The sequence below is a fragment of the Vulpes vulpes genome, chromosome 15 (genome assembly GCF_048418805.1).
Source record: "Vulpes vulpes isolate BD-2025 chromosome 15, VulVul3, whole genome shotgun sequence".
NCBI lineage: Eukaryota > Metazoa > Chordata > Mammalia > Carnivora > Canidae > Vulpes > Vulpes vulpes.
Window position 1 is genome coordinate 60,990,245 of NC_132794.1, and position 21,846 is coordinate 61,012,090.

At 36.1% G+C, this 21,846-nt stretch overlaps 1 protein-coding gene across 6 annotated transcripts in view; it reads right to left on the reverse strand.

The window, feature by feature from the left end:
• The window catches only part of NEDD4 (NEDD4 E3 ubiquitin protein ligase), a 120,957-nt gene that overhangs the window by 61,154 nt on the left and 37,957 nt on the right, over positions 1-21,846 (reverse strand). For 4 of the 6 annotated variants that reach the window (XM_025996814.2, XM_072738587.1, XM_025996931.2 and 1 more), the window contains one exon: positions 17,478-17,531. In XM_025996814.2, coding sequence (XP_025852599.1) covers positions 17,478-17,531 — 54 coding nt within the window. Of the gene's footprint in view, positions 1-9,294; positions 11,344-17,477; positions 17,532-20,768; positions 20,910-21,846 lie in introns of those variants that run through there. The other 2 variants (XM_072738588.1, XM_025996564.2) reach the window with 2 other exon arrangements.

Here is a 21,846-nt window from a genome sequence, read left to right on the forward strand (position 1 = left end):
TCACATCTAGAATACATACAATGTATATTCAGACAACAGGTATGAAAATCAGGTACCTCACTTACTATAAGTTACCAAGAGTACCTTAAAGATTTGGTAAGTAAATATCACTATTAAGGTGTGGTTTGACCAAGTGAACTAATTTGATTTAGGAACCTAAAGAAATCACCTTCACGCATAGTTTATCACTAACCATGACTATAGAGCATAACTGGGTGGGGCATCTGGGTGGCTCAGATGCTTAAGCATCCAACTCTTGATCTCAGCTCAGGTTTTGATTTCAGTCATGAAATCAAGCCCTTCATTAGGCTCTATGCAACTTAAAATTTTAAAAAGGAACATAACTGGGTAATCATTGGAAGTTTCTTCTGTGGGGGAAATAAACTGACCTCTGATACTGATAGTCAGAAGTCTCCCAACAATGAGGTCTATCAGTTTAAAAGCCCCACACAATTATACAGCCTCCAGATCACTTGGTGGTGACTTACTCTCAAATGTGAAGAGACAGCCAGACACCTGAAGGAAAATGTCCAATAACAAAAAAGAAACAAAAAACAGTAATAATAAGATGATCCATAAGAATCAGAGAATATGCAAGACTCAAAACAAATTTACATAACCAAAATTTTAAGATTAAAGAGAAGGGGGGAACTTATGAGAAGTCTTCCAGAAAGTAGAATAAGGAGGCAAAAAAACAGAAAACAGGATAGAAAAGTAAATTACAGGAGCAATCCAAGAGATGAAAACTCTGGCTCATAGGAATTCTAGAAAGAGAGAACACAGAGAAAAAAGGCAGAAAGGGAATCTTCAGAGAAATAACACCTGATTTTTAAAACAGGCACATGGGGGCAGCCTGGGTGGCTCAGTGATTTAGCGTCACCTTTAGCCCAAGGCATGATCCTGGAGACCCGGATCGAGTCCCATGTCGGGCTCCCTGCATGGAACCTGCTTCTCCCTCTGCCTGTGTCTCTGTCTCTCTCGCTGTCTCTCATGAATAAATAAATTAAATCTTAAAAAAATAAATAAAACAGGCACATGTGTTATCTTGATAAAAATTTAATTAGTTAAAAATCATATAGGTAATCACATATCTCAGAGCTTAGTTGCTCACCTGCCTAACATAGTTATATGGACATTATTATATATTATGTTGTATTGTACTTGAGTTGTGTGTGTGTGTGTGTGTGTGTGTGTGTGTTAATAGATTATGCTGTCTTCTCATCTAAACTGTAAACTCTTCAAAGCCAGGAATAAGATTTGCCACTCACAGCAGGCACATATTCTATTACTAAGAAATACTTGTTAAACTCATTTGCTTTGAACATGACTTTAGTTTCCACTAAGCTCTGTGACTCTTTAAGAGGGTTCAGTCTTTCAGCCTTGGTACAAAAGGTAAAGGTCATTCTTAGCTAAAACAGTGACTTGAAACTCCAGGAACAACTCTAAGAATCCAGTTCCTAACATTGTTTGCAATGAAAAAAATCATTCTACTAAACAATGATAAATTTAAAGCTGCTCAAATGGACTTTGTTACCCTTAAAAGTTTTTGCCCATTCAATCTTCTTTTCAGAAAATGTGATCTGAGCCTCCATCCAGACACATAGTTCTATGGTACCAGTTAGTGGAATATGTAGGCTATGAATCAGACTCCACTGTGGAAACTAATCCTTGAGTCACGATCATAATATTCCATTGGCATCCACCCCAGGGACAAGGTATTCATTTAAGAGTGTTACTCTTTCATGCAAAGGATGAAGCATCAAGTAACTCCCGCTCATCATTACAGTCATCCCTTAAATATCCTAGTTTGGTTATCTGTTTGAGCAAGACTGTCTGGTCACCCTCATCTATCAGGATTCTATAGTCATCTCTACCATTATAAAGGGTCCCCTAGTTTTGGTCATTAATTTAATAAATATTTATTAAGTGTCTGTTTTGAGCAAAGCACTATTCTAGATACTGAGATATAGCAGTGAGTAAGACAAAAAAGTCTCTGATTTAGGGAATTATATCCTAGTCAAGGAGAGTTCAGAAGAGTTTACCCATTTGCTTAATCTGTTCTCTAGAATTCTCCTCTGATCAATTCTAGAAAATTTACATTTGCTTGTCTGCTTGCTTACCTTCTATCTCCCCATCTTTGACTATTTTTTTTTTGCTATATCCTTCCTTTTCCCCATTTCTTACCTGACATGTTTAATACCTTATTAGGCTCCTTGAAATTAGGCTAAGCCACAAGCAGCTACAAAGTCTACAAAAACCCAGCTACCAATAAGATTTCTTAAAAGTGCTCCATAGGAAGGACAAGTCCTATGATTTTCATGCCCTGATTTATATTTGAGAAGTAATATATACTTTTAAGAGGCATTACAAAGTTGTATGTGACAGATTTCTAAATATTCTCCTTATAGAACTATCAAAAGGATAGTTCATAAGTAAGCACTGATTATATAGGGTTTTTCAATTTATTACATAAGTCAGTGTAAGATTCAAAAATTCTTGTTAGTACCCTAATTGATGCTGCTACAGGAAGGTATACTGAAAAGGATCAAAATGTTCACAAAGAGAAAGATATTTGAAAAAGCAAAAATACTTAAGAAACATTAACATTTCAATTGTGTATTTTTCAAATCTCATGCTGAGAGGGGGAAAAATTAATGTAGGCAACAATTTTAAAAACAACATAGACCTCAGGACACCTGGGTGGCTCAGTGGTCAAGCATCTGCCTTTGGCTCAGGGTGTGATCCTGGGGTCCTGGGATCGAGTCCCACATCAGGCTCCCCACTGGGAGCCTGCTTCTCCCTATGCCTGTGTCTCTGCCTCTCTCTCTGGGTCTCTCATGAATAAATAAATAAAATCTTTAAAAAACAAAAAAAACAACATAGATCAGAACTGCAGCCATTATAAATTTGAGAGATTCTCTTAAGTAAAACTGCAAATGTTATAGACTAGTATTTTCAAACTCTTAAATGAAACTAAAATGTAATCCTGGAAGTAATAGTCAGAATTCTGCAAGAGTCATATTAAAGTTCTTCTATAAGGCAGGCAGGCAAACCTGTTCTTGAATGTTTCTTGGTCCAAACAATATCTTCTATATTACATAGTCTCAATAAATAATAATTCTAATGCCTAGGTAGATTTAAAATTCTTTGCAAATTATTTTGGCCCTGGGCACAGTATACTTATAGCTCTCCTGTATACAAAAGTGGGCAAAGGACTCATTGGATGCTTCAATTATAGACTGTATTACTGTTCTCATAAAGCAATGGTCTTCTCAAAGTGTGTTTGAGAAATTAGGAGCATTGATATGATTTAGGAGCTTGTTAAAAATATGGAACTCTCAGGTACCCCAGAGCTAAAAAACCAGAATCTGCATTTTAATAAAATCTCCAGGAGATATACATGGACATGAAAATTTGAGAATTACTAATCCAATTGACAATGTAAGGCATTTTCTGATCGCAATCTTCAAAACATTAGAAGGCAGTTTGCCAACAAAAATTCAAAAGAGAAAGGGAAAAAAAGGAAGTAGTCCTGGATAATATTATTTTAGTGATATCATAAAATGTTATACTCAGATTTTATAAAAGGAACAAAAGATAAAAAAATCTGTTAAGAATGTTTCTGTATTTAACAAATGACTGAACTTAAGACTGTCTGCTGCACCCACCAATATCCTTGACATAAATTTCTTTTTGCTTGGTAATATATTAAGGTAAATCACACAACATGTCACCGTGTGATGGTTCTGTAATACATCTGAATCAAGAGAAAGCCATGTTCCCCCCATTTCCCACCCCCACAGATATCCTAGAGCCTAACTAGAAACATGGTGGATTCTCTTGGTCCAGATGGTCTTTGTTGTTACTAGCTCATGAACTGAACTACAAAGTACATAAACAAGCTATTTACTTGTCCTTTCAAGTTCTCAGATCTGCTCTAGTTCTATCTAAGAAGTGTTGTTAAATCTCAGTGTAGGTAAAATTGCTTTTCAATTTGCTGCTCCCATGTTGGGACAGATTTGCTCACCTCTTGTTTTGAAATGCTTTCTCACATTGCTAAGTGTCTGTCTTCATCTGACTCTAGTATTTGGGTCTCACTCATGACAAACAAAGAATACTGAACCACAGGCTTGAGCAATACTTCAGGTATTTCCTGGACATGCTGACAAGATCATTGCTTCCCTTTCTTAGCACTCATTCACACCTGCGAACCAGCCTGCTGACCTCAACACACAGGCTAGCCACACGCAGGAACTCTGCCCAGCACCTTCTACAGGCTTCTGGTCCTAACTTCTGGTATATCTTGTTTACCATCACCCAAATGCAGAGAGAGAGTGGGTCTAGAAGGTGGAGTCCTCACAACAGCTAGTGCACGGTAGGCTCCATATCCTGGAAGAAGCCTGTGACAGAAAGACAGAGATGCCTATTCTCCAAGTAGTTTGTAGCAACAGACCTTAAACCCTGACTTGCTTCCAGGGAAGCTCTGTTTTTGTTTCAACTTCTTTTTGGTGGTAGAGAGGGGGATGAGAAAGTTAAGAATAATGCTGTTCAAAATGAGCTGTGACTATTCAGAGGCAGTGTCAAATCTGCACCTTCTAATGTATTGTTTCTTTCATTTTGAATTACTGAATCTCCATTTTTGTTTCATTGCTTATACTCACTAATTCTACAGTTCAAAGGTAAAAAAAGAGAGAGCTATAAGTCCCCTTTTCCTCCTAGAGAACAGGCTGCAATATCTTCATGGATAGAGAATTTGTCTTGTGCATTTATATCCACCCAATACTGTGTCTTCTATACATCAGTCACTAAATATATATTGTGCCCATGCTAACTCATGCCTATTTTATGATACAAATATTTCTGCTTCCTTATCTGTTTCATTTTTTTTTTCTTCAGCCAGGCTTTCATGCTATCCTCCTGAGCCCACTCTTGCTGAAGTCACCAAGGACCTCCTAATTGCCACATTGCAGATGCGTAGGTTCTGTAGTGCAGTATGTTGCCATCCTTGATTTTTCCCTTCCCTTGACTTCTGGGCCTCCCTGCTTTCCTGGCCTCTCTGCCCCTCTAGGGGCTCTTCTCTTAGTCTCTTGACTATCTCTGCTTTCACTGTCCCCTCAAAGTTGGTGGTCCCCAGAATTCTGATTTACCACCCTCTCCCATCTCACTTTTATGTTTTTTAGTTCATCCTTACCTAAAGCCTTGACTACACTGGTAACTCCCAAGCTACATTTCCAGCTCTCGCTTCTCTCCTAAGCCCTGATCCTGTATCTCCAACAGCCTTACTTGACAGCAGCAATACGGGGGGGGACCCTCTCATACAGGAACCTAATAATGCATGATTTCTTCTTCACCCGCCCTTCTCTTGGATTCTCTAGCTTAGCTCATGACATCACTTTTCACACATCTAGCCTTGCATGTGCAGTGCAGTTGCTCATGCCTAGAGCAATAATTCTCAACAGGAGTCAATTTTGCCCTGTAAGACCTTTGGCAATATCTGGAGACATTTTTTGATTGTCACAACTAGAAGAGAGCAGTGTTACGAGCATCTAGTGGGTGGAGGCCAAAGATGCTATTGAACATCCTAAGGCCCAGGACAGCACCTCCACAAGAAAAAGTATCCATCCCAAATGTCAATAGTGCTGAGATGGAGAATCTCTGCTCTAGAATATCCTCTTTGATTTTGCTGCCTGATGAACTCCAACTCACCTACTACCAAGACTCAGCTCAAATGTCACCACTTCTGTGAAGTCTTGCTCTACCAACTAGGTCCTCTCCTCCAGACAAGTATTCTTGCATCTTTCTCACTTTCTCATACACACTTCTATTTTAGCATATCACATATTAGACTGAATTTCTGTTTGTTTACCAGTGTATCCCTATTACTAGCATGGGAGTTCCCTCAAGTAGAGACCGTATTTTATTATCTTTTATTCCCAGGACTTGGGGTCAGTGCCTAGCAAATAGTAGGCACTCAAATGCATGCTAGATGAATGAATTAAAGAAATCATATCTACAGAGAAATCCAAACTATTTCTGAAACAAACAATTCAGCTCCCTGAACTACTCTGAAGTTAATATTATAGTTCCTCAGTTCTAAGAGATATGCATTTATAAGCATACATCTCTCACCAAATTTCTAGAACTAGACATTCACATTGCATCACAGTTTTAGAGTCAATATTTATGTTATATTGGTTTTTATAGGAAAGATTAAGTGTTGCTCAAAATTAACCAAATGTCTCTAAATATTCTGCTCAAATTAATAGGGGCTGAGAAAATAATGGAACACTAAAACAAATATATATTTAAAACACTTATTTTAGGAAGAACAACTAAGTAATCTATTGAAATGTATGATCTTGAGATTAGTGTTCAAGACTTTTGAAATAATTGAGATAGGGTTTTTAAAGTTCTACTACACTAGGCTTAAACAATTTACCTACCCAGAATGAAGAAACAGAAAATAAAGAAAAAACTTATAACAAAAAGAAAAAATGTAAAGCCAAACTTTTGGGTAAAAATGTGCATATATGTGAAGAATGGAGGACATATACAAACCTGGGTAAAATGCTGAGGTATTTTAAATAACAGGATAACAAAATCTCTGAGTATCCTAATAACATAACATAGGAGATTTAGAGAATAGATAGGAAAAAATAAAATAACAATTGAGTAAACTGTTCCAGAAAGTTTAGAAATCTGAAGAGTAATTTTTGTAACTAGATAAAAACTACTTCTTGACTGAGATGACAAAATATTACACACAAGGTTAAAACATCAATTATCTACTTTCAGATCAAGTCATTAGACAGCCTTTACAAAAGTAATACTGTATTTCAAAAAGTATATATAAGAAACATATGCCAGTTATTGTTATGTTCTTTGATAGCAAATAAAACATCATCATGCAGACTACAGAGTCCCATTTTCATTCTAAGTTGTAAACACAGAACAGAGCCCTGTTGCAGATACAGGTAAAAGTTCTCACTAGATTTTAAAATATTAGCCATTAATGAGCTGTTACTATTGAGAGCTAGAAACTGGATTCTATGCTGCTAGAGACTAGTAGCTAAACATGTTAGAAAAGAATTCGTAGACTCTCAGTGCTTTAGAAACCAGGGTCCCTGACCAAAGCAGTGATTTAATTTCACGGCTGCTCGGTAGAGATAGCTGACATTACTAAATGCTACTCTAATATCAACTTGTTAAATGTGAATCCAGACTCAGCATATCAGAATACTAACCCAGACTAACTGGAGTCATGGGAAATATTTTGGGAGCTGTTTATTTATAAATGAGTTACAATATGCCACTATAATTAGATTAATATATAATTATTGATAAACACAGGATTATTTCTAAAACCCCAGTATTGTTGCCACTGCTAAGTTTAGGAAAAACAACATTAGGATTTTCCTTTTAAAACCAGCCCTTACCAATCAATTAGATCAATTTAGATCTAGTCTATGTTGAATTTAGTGGACACTCTATTGCTTACTGGTACTTTTATATGGAATTGCTCAATAAACATTAAATGGAGGAACAAATTAAAACTCTCCAGCAAACCACATATTTCTGAACTATTTATAATCCAATAGTCTACCAAAAAATAGAATCTGCACAAAGCTAGACATTTGGCTGTCACAAAAAAATACTTAAGTTAGCTTACCTAAGTTAAATAAAACCAATAAAAGTATGTATTTTTAGCTATGCAAAAAGGCATTTAGTCACACTTTATTAAAAAACATTAAAAATACTTTTTTTCAAAAGTATCATTAACAACAAACTATAATATTACCACAAAATCAACTATTTTAAGGCTATGTCTACAAATATATTTACCTATAAATATTTCTAAGTTAATTATGCATTTCAGATTAATTATTTCATTAAATGTAAAATAAGTTTACAAGGTACATGTAATTCAGTTTGCAAATTATTAATATGTTTCCTTATAGTGTCATTTCATTGCTTTCTTTCAGGAGGCAAAAGTTTCATGGATTATAATCTCCTAAAGCTGTTTTTTTTTAAAGTTTCATAAATAAAATAATCCTAAAACATAGATCAGAATTTGAAATCTGATCTTTATTCATCTTCAGTAAAGTATTTGCTTGTATTAACATTTGGGCATTGGGTAACAATAATTATATTTATGAGATTTCAAAAGAGAGAAAACTAGCAATTACTTAATATTTTATTTACCTAAAGCTACACGTCCAGAAGTTTAAAAAAAATTTTTAAATATAGATATTGAGTGTTATATGAACACAGATAAACAGATAAGGGTTTTTTTCCTCCTAAAATACTATGTACTGTCATCCAGAATTGGTTTAGCCAGAAAAAAAAAAATTTAATTTCCTGGAATCTGGTGAGACCTTCCAAATGCAGAAATTTTAAAAATCTACTTAAGTTCAAATACTTTGGAAAATCTATTTAAATTCAAATGCTTTGGAAAGGCTCAATTATATAAAAAACTGCTTTGGTTAAGATACATTAGAGTTAAATGACTAATAAACAAAATTACCAAAATAACAAATTAATAAGGTAAGTAGGAGTATTTGGGAAATGCCTAGCAATTGAAACCAAATTCAAAAAATATAAAATTTAGAATTCAATACTGTTGAAAGACTAAGTTACATTTTAGAAGGCAGTCTTAACTGGTAGCTAAAGGAAAACTGGGTGGAAACAAAATTCCTGTGGTTAAGGGTATATACAAATGCAAATGCCAGCTATTTTTCCTGTGCTTTAAAACAGCAGCATAATAGTTTTTATCAATGTTCTACTAAATACACATATTTTAGAGAAACATTTTCTCTGTGTTCATTTGTGAAAAGATTTTCACATTTTTATGTAGGCTTTTTATTGTTTAGTATTTTAAATAAGTATTCTATATTTTACCTATTTCACATTGATTAAGGAGGGGAGAATGCTAAATGAACATTTTTGAAAGTAGGAATAAAATATGGAGTTAGACATTAAAATGCTATATTACTTGAAGAAAAAAAAATACCAAGGTAAAAATATTATGAAATAAATTATTATTTAAAGCTTGTTTTCATACTACAGAAATGTTTCATGGCTTAAATCAGTTTAGAGAGTTTTTTTTTAATTGCATATTTTTGACGCTAGTAAAATAACAGAGAGTGAAAAACTATTGAGGGTTCCTCAGATTTACAAATACAAAGATTATGACTATAAAACACTTGCTAACTAAGTTCTAATATATTTTAACCAAATAGTTCATAAAGCTTTTCTAGTATAAATTAACAATTGCCAAGACCAAAGGAAACTTACCTTACAAGAATGCTTTAAAGAATTAGATAGTTCATTTGTGAAATCTCTGTCATTGTCTCTTGATAAGTTATCAACTTTATCTTCATTTCCAGGTGCAAATTTTATGAGTAATTGTGATGGTCCCCCCTTAGAACAATTGTGCTTGAGGCTGGATAAACAGGAAACATTTGGGTAAGTTCCTCCCAATGAAACACTTCTCTGTAAAATAGCATGGTTTTTGTTTATCTGTAAATTTGGTCTTTCCAACTGTCCATTGATATTTATTTGGTAATCTAGGTGTTGAGAGGATGGTAAACATGCAGATGTCCTCTGCATAAGCTTAATGCACTCTGAATGAGAATTAAGCTTGATTTCTGACATCTCTGGTTTGCAATCACCACTTGCTGTTTCACAATCTAATGTAGTTGCTTTTTGTTGGGTGAAATGCACTGAAACACAAGAATACCCTTCAGACGACTTTTCACGGACAGTCTGATTCAGACTATCATTCGCAATAACAATTTTCTTTTGTAATGAACCCTTCCTGTGAAGTGGTCGTATGTCTCTCACTTCTCCGGGAGTACAGATTGTTTTAGATAACCGAAGTCCATTGACAGCTGTTGAAAGAAATCCCTTAGTGCTACTACCATCTTCACTGTGGGCAATTTCACTAGGAGAAATAATAAATTGGTGTGAGGTTTGATAGGATCCTTTGCTTGGAAGAACGTCTGTACTTGTTGGAGAAGTCGGTGGGGTATTTAAAGGACTCCTAGGAAAAATGACTAAGGATGAACAACGTTTTAGTGGAATTTTCGAGTTCCTGGTCACTGGCAATTTCATAATTTCTAGTCCATGCTCCAAGTCATCCTGGACAAAAGGAACGGTACTTGGACTTCTTGAAAAAATGTCACATGGAGTAGTATTCCTGTTTGGCACACTTCTATTGGAGGTGCTGTCAGAAGATAAATTTCCACCAAAGAAAGTATCATCAGTTGGTGGAAAAGTATAACCACTGCTGTCACTGATGATACTGTTTGTGTAGGAACCACCACTTGTGATACTTGTGCATGATCCATAATCACTACCATTGCTGCTGTAAGACCCATTCTCACTGGTGGAAAAGTTACTGAGGCTCCCACTGTGAATGGCCGAACTGCTTACAAGGTTACCATCATTCACAGCATTCAGCTCATTATCAGCCACAGCATTGTTGTAAATGCCATCCTTAAAGACAGATGTAAATGAAGCATCATCACCATCAGCTAAGACATTGCCAGACTGAAGACATCCACTGTACCTTGTTGGTTGTAGTGAAATCTGCAGACAGCTGCTCTTTTTATTAACATTTTCAGGTGAAGGAACAGATGATCTTTCCTGAGAGTTAACGTTTTCCTGTATCAACGGAGCTAGTGCAGTCTGTCTAGGAGTCAGCTTCATTTGAACAACGTTAGACGTTGAAATCCGTGTTGGTCTTTTGAAGCACATGTGAACATTGCTATCCAAATCATCTCCGGAGGTTTCTGACAAAGGATAAGTATTGCTTCTTCTGGCTGCAAAGTGCAATCGTAAGCTTTGTGCCATTTGTTCTCATTTCCAAACATGTTAAGGGCTGAAAGTCATAACAAAGATCTCTGTCGGTAGACAGGCTAGAAGCAGCTGCACTGCATCGAAGGAAAAAATCATTTGTGGTGCCTAAAAGAGCTCTTAAGCAGTAGTCTTTATCCTAAGTAAAACCTTAGATACCAGATATCATAGAAAGAAAAAGACGACCCAGTCCTGAGACTGACGTTTCCAAATATTTTGAATCGCTTGTAGTCAAAATGCCTTCACTTACAAAGCACTTGATTTCCAGCGCCCTTTAAGCTGAGCTCAGCTGCAGCGCACTGCCTCAAACACTGCCAACCTTGTTTCAATTATACCTTCTCCAATTTGCATGAATGAGTAACACAAGAACAACAATCTTCTAGCATTTCAAGTTGAAACAGTATTTTTTCACTCCCGCTCTACTAAATGAACATTTAACTATGTGAATCACGGTGTCTATACTTTCTCCAGCAGAGTTTGACCACTAATATTTTTACCCATAGGGATAAAATTACAGGAAGTTGGTAGGAATGAAACCCCATGTAATTGAGTATCAAATCAAGGATTGAATTTCCAAATAGTAGACAAACTAGGAATCTTGTCAAGTTAGTTAATGTAGAAAGGCATATATTCTGTTAATTTTTTTTTTAATGAGTGAATTCAAACAGTTGTATAAATTTGGAAGTACCAAAACTCTGGGGTGAATTAAAACTCAAGCATTAAATCAAATAGATAAATATTTTAGTTTCCAAAACACTACTTATAAAAAGTGAAAGCTTAAGGATAGAAACACAAAATTAGCCTAGTAATACTATTGAAAAATTGAGCATAGGTCTGAGAAAGAAAAGTTTAAGAGAAGCTGTCACCAAGCATTTTCTTCTGTAATTTTAAGGCCTTTTCCAGCCAAGTAGTACAGTCCTTAAATGATGCCATTTATATTTTGACTATTAAAACTCTGCCAAGAAATAGCCTAAGCAAACATTCCATTAAAAATATATGCAGATTAGACAGAAAAACTATACCCCAATATAGTTTGAGCACACAAGATATTTTATTCCACTGTCTCTGCAATTCATTCACTTAAGAGAGTGTTGTGGTAAGTAAAGAAGTCTAAAAAGGATTTAACACATCAAATAAACATATCTCAATGCCAAATCTGTTCTGAAAACTCTAAGAGCTCTTTGCTGGCCCCTACTGGTGTGCTGAAACAATCCATTTAGCTGTTTGATACCTATAAAGAAATACAAACCATGCTGCATATTTCTTTGTATAAACAAAGTACATACTTGTTTACATTTTTGAGTACTAGCCTTGCCCTAGAGGTGGAATTACTTACTACTGCTGATAAAGCTCCCACAGTAGAGAACAGTAGACTGTTTGTTCTCCTAGAGGTTGTGATTTTGTATATATATTTTTTCTGCTTTGTATTTATTTAACCTTTACTTTATTTTCAGTTTACTAGGTAATAAAAGTTTAATATTTTAATTTCTCCCCTAAATGTCATAGACCAAGCTTGGTATTCTATTTGAAAGAAACAAATTTATTTTTAAATAATACTCTAGGGTATATTTAAACCCCTTACCTGAATTTTATAGCTGGAACTCCAGTAATAAATATATACTGGCTCATTCATAGGAAAGTAAAAAGTAAAATAGTTCAGTTGTTTACACCACATGGTACTACACCCAAGTTGTATTTTTCTAAGTAAGATTTTTTCTAAGTAAAAGTAAATATGTAAAACATATACTTGTACTTTGTTTAAAAGAGAAAACGCCTTAAGATAGATCTGTTCTTAATCATAATTTTCTAAACAGTATTTTAATCAATTAGGATATGATGAAATAGAAATATGGAACTTATGAAATTATATTTCTGACCAGGATGACATAGCACTAGGCTTTAGAATGTGTACAATAATTGTAAACTTAGCCATAAAATTATGTTATTTTGGTTTTATATAACCTACCTCTTTTACGATTTTACAGACTTCAGTAAACATTCCCTTATCAACCTCTCTCTTTATAGAAGAAAGAGCCTCAATCTTTTCACTTTGTCTTCAAGTGACTTCAACTTTTCTTCTTGAATTAAGTTACAGGTCTCATAACTCAAATAATGGAACACTTCTAACAGGCTGATTAATGAGATCTAACTGCTCATGCCTGTGGCCTAAAACTTTTAGTTAACAGGCAAAACTTTTCTGGTTGTTGATATAAAATAATAAGCCTCCGATATTTGGCTAGATAAATGTTTTCTCTTTGGTAAGCTTCACTGGAAACATCAGTTTTATGTGCCCTAACTAGATTTCAAGCTTCCAGAGTGTTAGAACCATAACTACAGATTTCTTCTGATCTTCCTGGGCTCATGGTGGGTACCACTGAGAAACACCAGAAGAGGCTAAATGGATGGACAGAAATGCTTTCTTTCAGTGTTTTTCCCCCCAAACGTTGATCCAGCTATTGCTTCTGAAGAAGTATCAAAAAGCACCCAGCCGCACAAGAAGGAATGATGATAGAAGGAGGGCCTTCTTTCAAGGAGGGCCTCAGCCAAGGAAAAGTAAGATGAGAGAATCACATGCACTTCCCAGCCAGCCAGTCTGAATTTTGGCTGTAGAAAGGCTGAAGAGTTTGTGTTGCTGGCTCTGGCCTGGGATTGCACAGAACCTATACCTGGGGGACCTGTACCACCATTAGAGCAGTTAAGTGGAGAACCTGGGGCAAAATGGAGCCCCTTAGCCAAAGATATTCCAAAAGAGGAGCATCAACCTTAAACGTGAGTGAAGAGCTGGAGAGTGGTGACAGCCCTCACTTGGGAGTAATCTATGCAAGTCTTGTAGAATTTCACATTCTGGAATTAAATACATAATACCTTAGGATCAGATTGGAGCTCAGGACCCCACATTCTGAGAGTTTGGTTATTGATTATATATACAGAAAATAATGTGATGATCTAAATGTCAGGGATCGACCCTGGATAGCCCTAATGATTGACTAGAACTTTGAAGGCCAAAGCCCACTGTGATGATTAATTGCATATATCAACTTGGCTAGGCTCTTTTGCCCAGCTATTTAGTCAAACAGCTGTCCAGATGTTGCTATGAAGGTATTTTTCAGATGTGATTAACATTTAAACCAGTAGATTTTGAGTAAAGCAGATTACCCTCCATGATGTGGTGGGCTTCATTAACAGCTAAAGGCCTTAAGAGCAAAGACAGGTTTCCTGAAGAAGAAACAATTCCATTTCATTCCACTTTCCATTACAACATAGAAACCTTGCCTAAGTTTCCAGCTTCCAGGCTTGCCTTACAGATTTCAGATTCAAGACTGTGACATCCACTCTTACCTGGATATTCAACCTGCTAGTCCCAGCCCACAGATTTCAGACTTGCCAGCCTCCACAATCACATGAACCAATTCCTTAAAACAAATCAATCTTTCTCAACTTCTCTCCCCATCCCTCTCTCTCTTTATTATTCTGTGTGTGTGTGTGTGTGTGTGTGTGTGTGTGTGTGTGTGTATCTCCTGTTGGTTTTGTTTCTCTGGAGAACTCTGACTAATATGACCACTAAATTTAATCACAGTATCTCCATTCAGAATATAGAATTAAAAAAAAAGAATATAGAATATAGGCTCGGGGATCCCTGGGTGGCGCAGCGGTTTGGCGCCTGCCTTTGGCCCAGGGCGCGATCCTGGAGACCCGGGATCGAATCCCACATCAGGCTCCCGGTGCATAGAGCCTGCTTCTCCCTCCGCCTGTGTCTCTGCTTCTCTCTCTCTCTGTGACTATCATAAATAAAAAAATAAATAAATAAAAAAAAGATATAGAATATAGGCATTTCCTAAAGCTTCAGAGGCTGGATGTGTGCAGGTGTTATCTCTTAGCTCAGGGACAAAGAAGCACTAACTTTTTTTTTTTTTTAATTTTTTATTTATTTATTTATGATAGTTACAGAGAGAGAGAGAGAGAGAGAGGCAGAGACACAGGCGGAGGGAGAAGCAGGCCCCATGCACCGGGAGCCCGACGTGGGATTCGATCCCGGGTCTCCAGGATCGCGCCCTGGGCCAAAGGCAGGCGCCAAACCACTGCGCCACCCAGGGATCCCAGAAGCACTAACTTTTGCATCGGGGGTAGAATTCATTTCAAGCCACATCATTCTGAAACGTGCCATTACTGTCATCACCACCACTATATCATCACCAAACTGCTAGTTTATAACCCTTAGGTCTTAAAATTGACTAAACAAGAGGGACACAAGACTACTCTTTTTCAAAAACAAATAACACTTATATTACAAATATTTTCCAGAGGACCAGAAATTGTTTCTGCTTAAAATTTTATCTGTGCTCTTCACCGAACATTTTCAAAGAGAAATTGCTAGGAAAAGGGTATGTTCTTAATTTGGTTGTGAATGCTATAGGGCAATAAATGTAAATGACATTTACACCAGCACAGGACATTTACTGCTATACAATCAAGCCTGTTACTCTACCAATGGCTTTAGTTTCTATAACATCTCAGGTGATATGTACACTTCAATTACCTGCTAGGACTAACAAGAAATCAGATGATTAGAATGACACACACTACCCTGTTCTAATTATTTCTTGCTTCCTTTTCCCAGTGAAGTGAACTTCTTGAGAAAAGCTATATTTCTAATGCACAGCAGAGTATCCAACGTTGATACCCTAAACGGCATGTTAACATGTCAGAAAGGAATATATTGAGTGATGATATTTTAATAAGTTCAAAAAAATGCAAAAGGAAACTATACTCAGGGATATATATATACATGATAAACAAGTTTTTTCAAAGCAATGATAAGCACAATATTCAGCAAAGCATTAAAATGTAATATTTTAAAAAATAAAGTAAGAATTTATATTATATTTGGAGGAAGAAAAGGAGATGCTGCTGGGGAGGGCAAAAGAAGGGTTGTAGATTTTGGTAATGTTCTAGTTTGTAAGTTGAATAATAAGTGCACAAATATTTGTCTTATTATTTAAAATAAGGATTTAGGGTGCGCCTGGATGGCTCAGTTGGTTAAGCATCTACATTCAGCTCAGGTCATGATCCCAGAATTTCCATGCTGGGCTCCCTCTCAGCAGGGGAGTCTGCCTCTTGCTTCTCCTTTTCTCTATCCCTCTTCCTGCTTGCTCTCTTGCTTTCAAATTTAAAAAAAATATGTTAAAAAAATAAAGGATTTATATTACATAGACTTTTTGTGTGTTTATTTCATGATTTAAAAAATACAAATACGGGGCAGCCCAGGTGGCTCAGCGGTTTAGCGCCACCTTCAGTCCAGGGTGTGTTCCTGGAGACCGAGGATGGAGTCTCACTTCAGGTTCCCTGCATGGAGCCTGCTTCTCCCTCTGCCTATGTGTCTGCCTCTCTCTTTCTCTCTGTGTCTCTCATGAATAAATAAATAAAATCTTTTAAAAAATAAAAATAAAAATGCAAATACTAAATTTCACATGGTCTCATCTAGAAGGGAAACAAATCTGTAGAGACAGAAGGGGAAAAAATCTTTGTTCTATAGAAAAATAAAAAAATACAAATAGAAAACCAAAGGCTCTGCACCTGACCATATCTGATAACCAAACATCAATATCTTTCATGTCACTCAGCCTCAAAAAATTAGAGGCAGTTAGTAATGAAGTCACCTTTGGTGATAAAAAGCACTTTTGCTTATTATGATTGCTAATGACTAGATTTCATTTGCAGTATCTTCCATTACTAGTTATCATTTTTTGAGAAGGAAAAAATATGTTATGTAGTCCGACACTAAAAACAAATTTTAAAAATTCAGTTTCTTTGTTAGCCAAAATGTGAATGATTGTTTCTTTGTTGGTGCTTCTGTTTAATAACTGATATGCCTTGAATACATAACAATATTCTTACACCTTCATGTTAAAATCTTACAGTTTTAAAATATATATATATATAAGTTGCTAAGAAAAGGTCTTGAAATAGCATTCCTAAGAGACAAAATTAGGAAAAGGATAAGACTTCAAGATAGTTTTTAGGAAATCAGGAATTAGAACTACCATTTCACAAAAATAAAACAAATAAGGCTTAACTTTGCTTTTTCTTTTCTTTCTCTTTCTCTCTTTCCCTGTGTAAGAGCTGGCAGTCCTTTAGAGGACTTTATTAGTGTAACTGAGGACAGATGGTCTTCCTTTGTAGAAGGGTAGGGGAGGAGAGAGTGAATGGGGCAAAGAAATCCACTGCAGTGAGGAGGCACAGGTGTAGCCCTTTGGGAGAAGGCTCCCTGAGCCTGGGCATACCCACCACACCACACCACCCCACGCTGGATGAGTGTGAGGGAAAGGCAAGACAAACAGGCCAGCTCTCCTGCCATTCGGTTAGGTCGTGCAAGAGGTCTTGAGTAAGACTGCAATCTGTTGAGAACTGACAAAAAGAGAGGTGCTTGGGAGGAAAGTGGAAGAATACAAAGTAGCACTAGGAAGGAGGAAAAAAAATTTTATCTACTTCCCCATTTTGCCCAGAGCCTCCACAACCATCCTTAGGTCATCTGCAACATCACAGATTCCCAGCTCACTACTTGATGCTGTAGTTGAGATATAACCTTGCTTCGTATTTCACACTAGTACAATGTAACTTACCAATCGATTTTCATCAAATACTTCAAAAAGAAGCCGGTGCTGCTGAGGATGGACCTAAGTAAGAAAAACACAACCTTTCTTTAAAAACAAATGAACAATCAACCCAATCAAGTTTTACCACAACAATGAAGTGGATTTGGGTGCTTATTTTTACATTTTTCTCTAAAATAGAATAAAAGAATGGAAAATAAAATTTCAAAAAATTATTTAAATGTCTACATTAAAAAATATAGGTTATATTTTAACTTGTTATTATCAACCTTATTTGCTGAGTTCTTATTTATCAAGTTAGAACTACCCAAATTGGATACTGATTTTATGGAAACTGGTGTTCAGAATCCTTTTCAGTACTGACTTGATAAAACTGTGTTTTGCTTCTACCATATAAAGGATACTATCAGTCAAAAAAATATATACTGAGTTTTCACTTACAGGATGATTTTATTTATTTTATTTATTTTATTTTTCAAAGCTGACCCTTCCACATCTGCTAAAATATTTCAGCATATGAAGTAAATGATACAAAAAGAAAAAAAAGTAATTGTATTAACACACACAAAAAAATATTTCATAGGAGAAAATATTGCATAGGACTACAGGTTCAATCCACAATATTTAGTGTTTACAATGAAGATGCATCTGTAATAAAAAGGCATTAAAATGTATAAAATACATACTATAATAATGTAAGGAGGAATTATTAAAAGTAAATGCAGTCTTTATTTTTTTCATTTATTGAGATTTTCCAGGGCCTGATAAAGAGCCAGATATGTAAACATTCCAATGCCAACTCAAATCGTTGAAACTTTTTATATTAGGCAGCAACGTATGATAAACTTTTGTTAGATCAATTTTATTCAGTTTATTTATTCAGATTCTCTACATCCTTACTAATTTTTCATTGTTTCTATTTTTCTTAGTATATTCTTTTTTAAAAATTTTTTATTTACTTATGATAGTCACACACAGGGGGAGAGAGAGAGAGAGGCAGAGACACAGGCAGAGGGAGAAGCAGGCTCCATGCACCGGGAGCCCGACGTGGGATTCGATCCCTGGCCTCCAGGATCGCGCCCTGGGCCAAAGGCAGGCGCTAAAATGCTGCGCCACCCAGGGATCCCCTCTTAGTATATTCTTAATATTGAGCCCATTTTTTCTTTATGTGTTTTTAAAAATTTTAATTCCAGTATAATTAACATACAATGTATATTAATTTCAGGTGTACAACGTAGTGATTCAACACTTCCACACATTACTGAGTGCTCATCACAAGTGCACTCCTTAATCCTCTTTACCTGTTTAACCCATCCCCCCACCCACTTCCCCCTTATAACCATCAGTTTGTTTTCTATATTTAAAAGTCTATTTTTCAGTTTGTTTCATTTTTTTCTTTGTTCATTTGTTTTGTTTCTTAAATTCCACATATGCGTGAAATCATATGGTATTTGTCTCTCTGATTCATTTATTCTGCTTAGCATTCTACCCTCTAGATCCATCCATGTTGTTGCAAATGGCAAGATTTTAGTTTTTGTTTATGGTGGAGTAATATTCTAATATATATATTATATACATATAATACACACACACACACACACACACACACACACACCAGTCTTCTTTATCCATGCATCTGTTGATGGACACTTGGGTTGCTTCCATATTTTGGCTATTGTAAATAATGCTGCAGTAAACTTAGGGATGCATGTATCTTTTAGAACTAGTGTTTTCATATTTTTTGGGTAAACACCCAGAACTGGATCATATGGTCATTCTATTTTTTCTTTGAGGAACCTCCACACTGTTTTCCACAGTGGCTGCATTAGTTTGCATTCCCATCAACAATGTACAAGGGTTCTTTTTTTCCCACATCCTCACCAACATTTGTTGTCTCTTGTGTTTCTTATTTTAGCCATTCTGGTATCTCATCATGGTTTTGATTTGCATTTCCCTGATGATTAGTGATGTGGAGCATCTTTTCATGTGTCTGTTAGCCACAGCCTGATGACTTTTTTATATACGTTTACTGTGTCATCATCACCTAGATCAAAATAGCAAATGCTCCATTCTATTTTATGTATTATTTTCTCTACAAATAGTGCCTTCTGGACTTGTTCAACATTGGCATTCTGAATATGTCTATCTAAAAATGGTTTCCTTACATCCAGAAACAACCAGAGGCCAACCTACTGGCAGTCATTGGATGGGCTTCTGGGAGAGGTCTTTAAATGAAGCTGACTCAGCTGGGAGAGATGTCCCTTCTGCCCTTGCATTTCTCTTCCTGCCTTGGTTAAGACAGCTGGCTCTCTTACAGTCACATTGTGACCATGGAGCAACAATGGGGATGGAAGCCCCAGTCAAGGGTGAGATACCATGGGAATAGAAAAGCAATGTAAGACAATAATCTTTTCTAAGAAGATATAGAGGAATTTGGGGAGGAGATGAAACTTAATTATGGGAAGAATTTGAATAAGAAAATATACAGAACATTCACAGCAAGGAGATCACATGAGGAAAGACATGGGGGCAGAATGAGCATGCTCTCAGGAGATCAAAGTGATAACATTTTTGTATTAGAAACTGGCAAAAAATTTTGATTACTTAGGCTACAGCGAGGCTGAGGGTACTGAAATCCAGAAAAGAAGTTATGACTTGATATGGAAGAAAATGAACCTTTTAAAGGAAAAATGACATGATGTAGATCATATGTAATATTATTTTGTCAGTGATACACAAAATAAATTGGGCTGGAGAGGAACCCTGGAGTCCATAGGGACTGTGGTTCTAGGGACTCAAGCATGAAGTGTGCATGAGAGCTTTGCCTGAGATGGTCTCAGTGAAAAAAGGAAGGGAGAAAGGCCATGAAAAACATTTTGAGGAAAAAAATCAAAAGTCTTAGTGTCTATCAAAGTACCTGGCAGATACTGTAGAAGTTTGACAAATATTGCTAAGAAAATAGGTATAATAGCTGATCTAATAAGGCCTCTGCTGTCTTGGGTTAGCATTTAATTTAGCTTCCTAACAGGATTTGCTACATCAACTATCGTATCTTTTTATTTTTCCTACTGTAAGTGGATTGACTTACCCAAAAGACTGTCTAGGCTATCTTTACTGACCTACTCAAAAGTTGTTCCCAATGGCCTAAACAATGAAATCCAAAGAGCACGGAATGATCCCTCATGATCTGAGTCCAATTTGCCTGTCCAGCCTTGTCTCCAACAACTGTCCACCTGCCAACCCAAACATACATATATACTGTGTTCTAATGACTTTAGAAACAGACGACTCACCACTTACCGTGCTTCAATACATGCTGAAGTCTCCACTTGAAACACCTTCTCTACTTTATGTTCAAGCCTTAGTTCAGATGTCAAATCCTCCTTAAAGCCTTACCACCCCAGTCACTTGTACTTCTCTGTTTTCGGCTATTACAACACTACAATCTTCCTTTTTATCAAAGTTAATAGAGGACATGTGCTATTTCCCTACTGAAATACCATAAATGACATATGATGTTGTTTCCTGTATCTGAGACACACAATAAGTGCAACAATACAATTTAACATGTGTGGTGAGAATACTAATTCAAAATGACAGCCTGAACATGAATATTTATCCTCCCCCTCCTGAGATCCCATTTAAGTAATAGTAAAGGAGTTCATAAGAGGTATAAAACCATTACAGCAAAGATAATGAGGGCAATTTCAGCAAGTGGGCAATTTCAACAACTCCCCATTGAATAGATGAGGTAGGGATGAAAGCAGTAAGCAGAGCAGAGGCTGAAAACTCAAAATAATGCAATCCCCCTAATGAGAATGCTCATAATACACTTGACCTCTGGATGGTCACAGACACCCACATCATCAGTTTCTCTTTGCATCTGATTTCAGTTAGAGGTCTTACGAAAAGGCAACCACCAGTTTTAATATGTAAAACTTAAATGGACGCTAAAAATGTAACATGTAATTGTTGAATGTTTACACCTTGTATGTATAGAATAGGTGATGTTTCCTATTGTATCACCTTTTAGTATGATTAGATACCAAAGATCACAGAGGTACAAACAGAAAAACTGTCCCTAAAGGAAAAACAAATGATTTAGGAAATAACAGAAGACATTTTTAAAAAGTATAAATAGAAATATTTGAGAAAGCTCTGAATCCATAAAGCAAAACAGGAGACTATAAAGAGGGAACAAGTAGAGAACAAAGAGGCGTTGGAAATAAAAATGACCACTGAATTCAAATATAAACAACGTAAAGTAAATTTGCAAAGAATCTCTCAAAAGAACAATAAGCTAAGTTGGAGAAAGTATGAGAGGAAGTAAAAAAGGATTTTCTGAATCCTCAGAATTCAGTGAAAAAACTGAACCCTA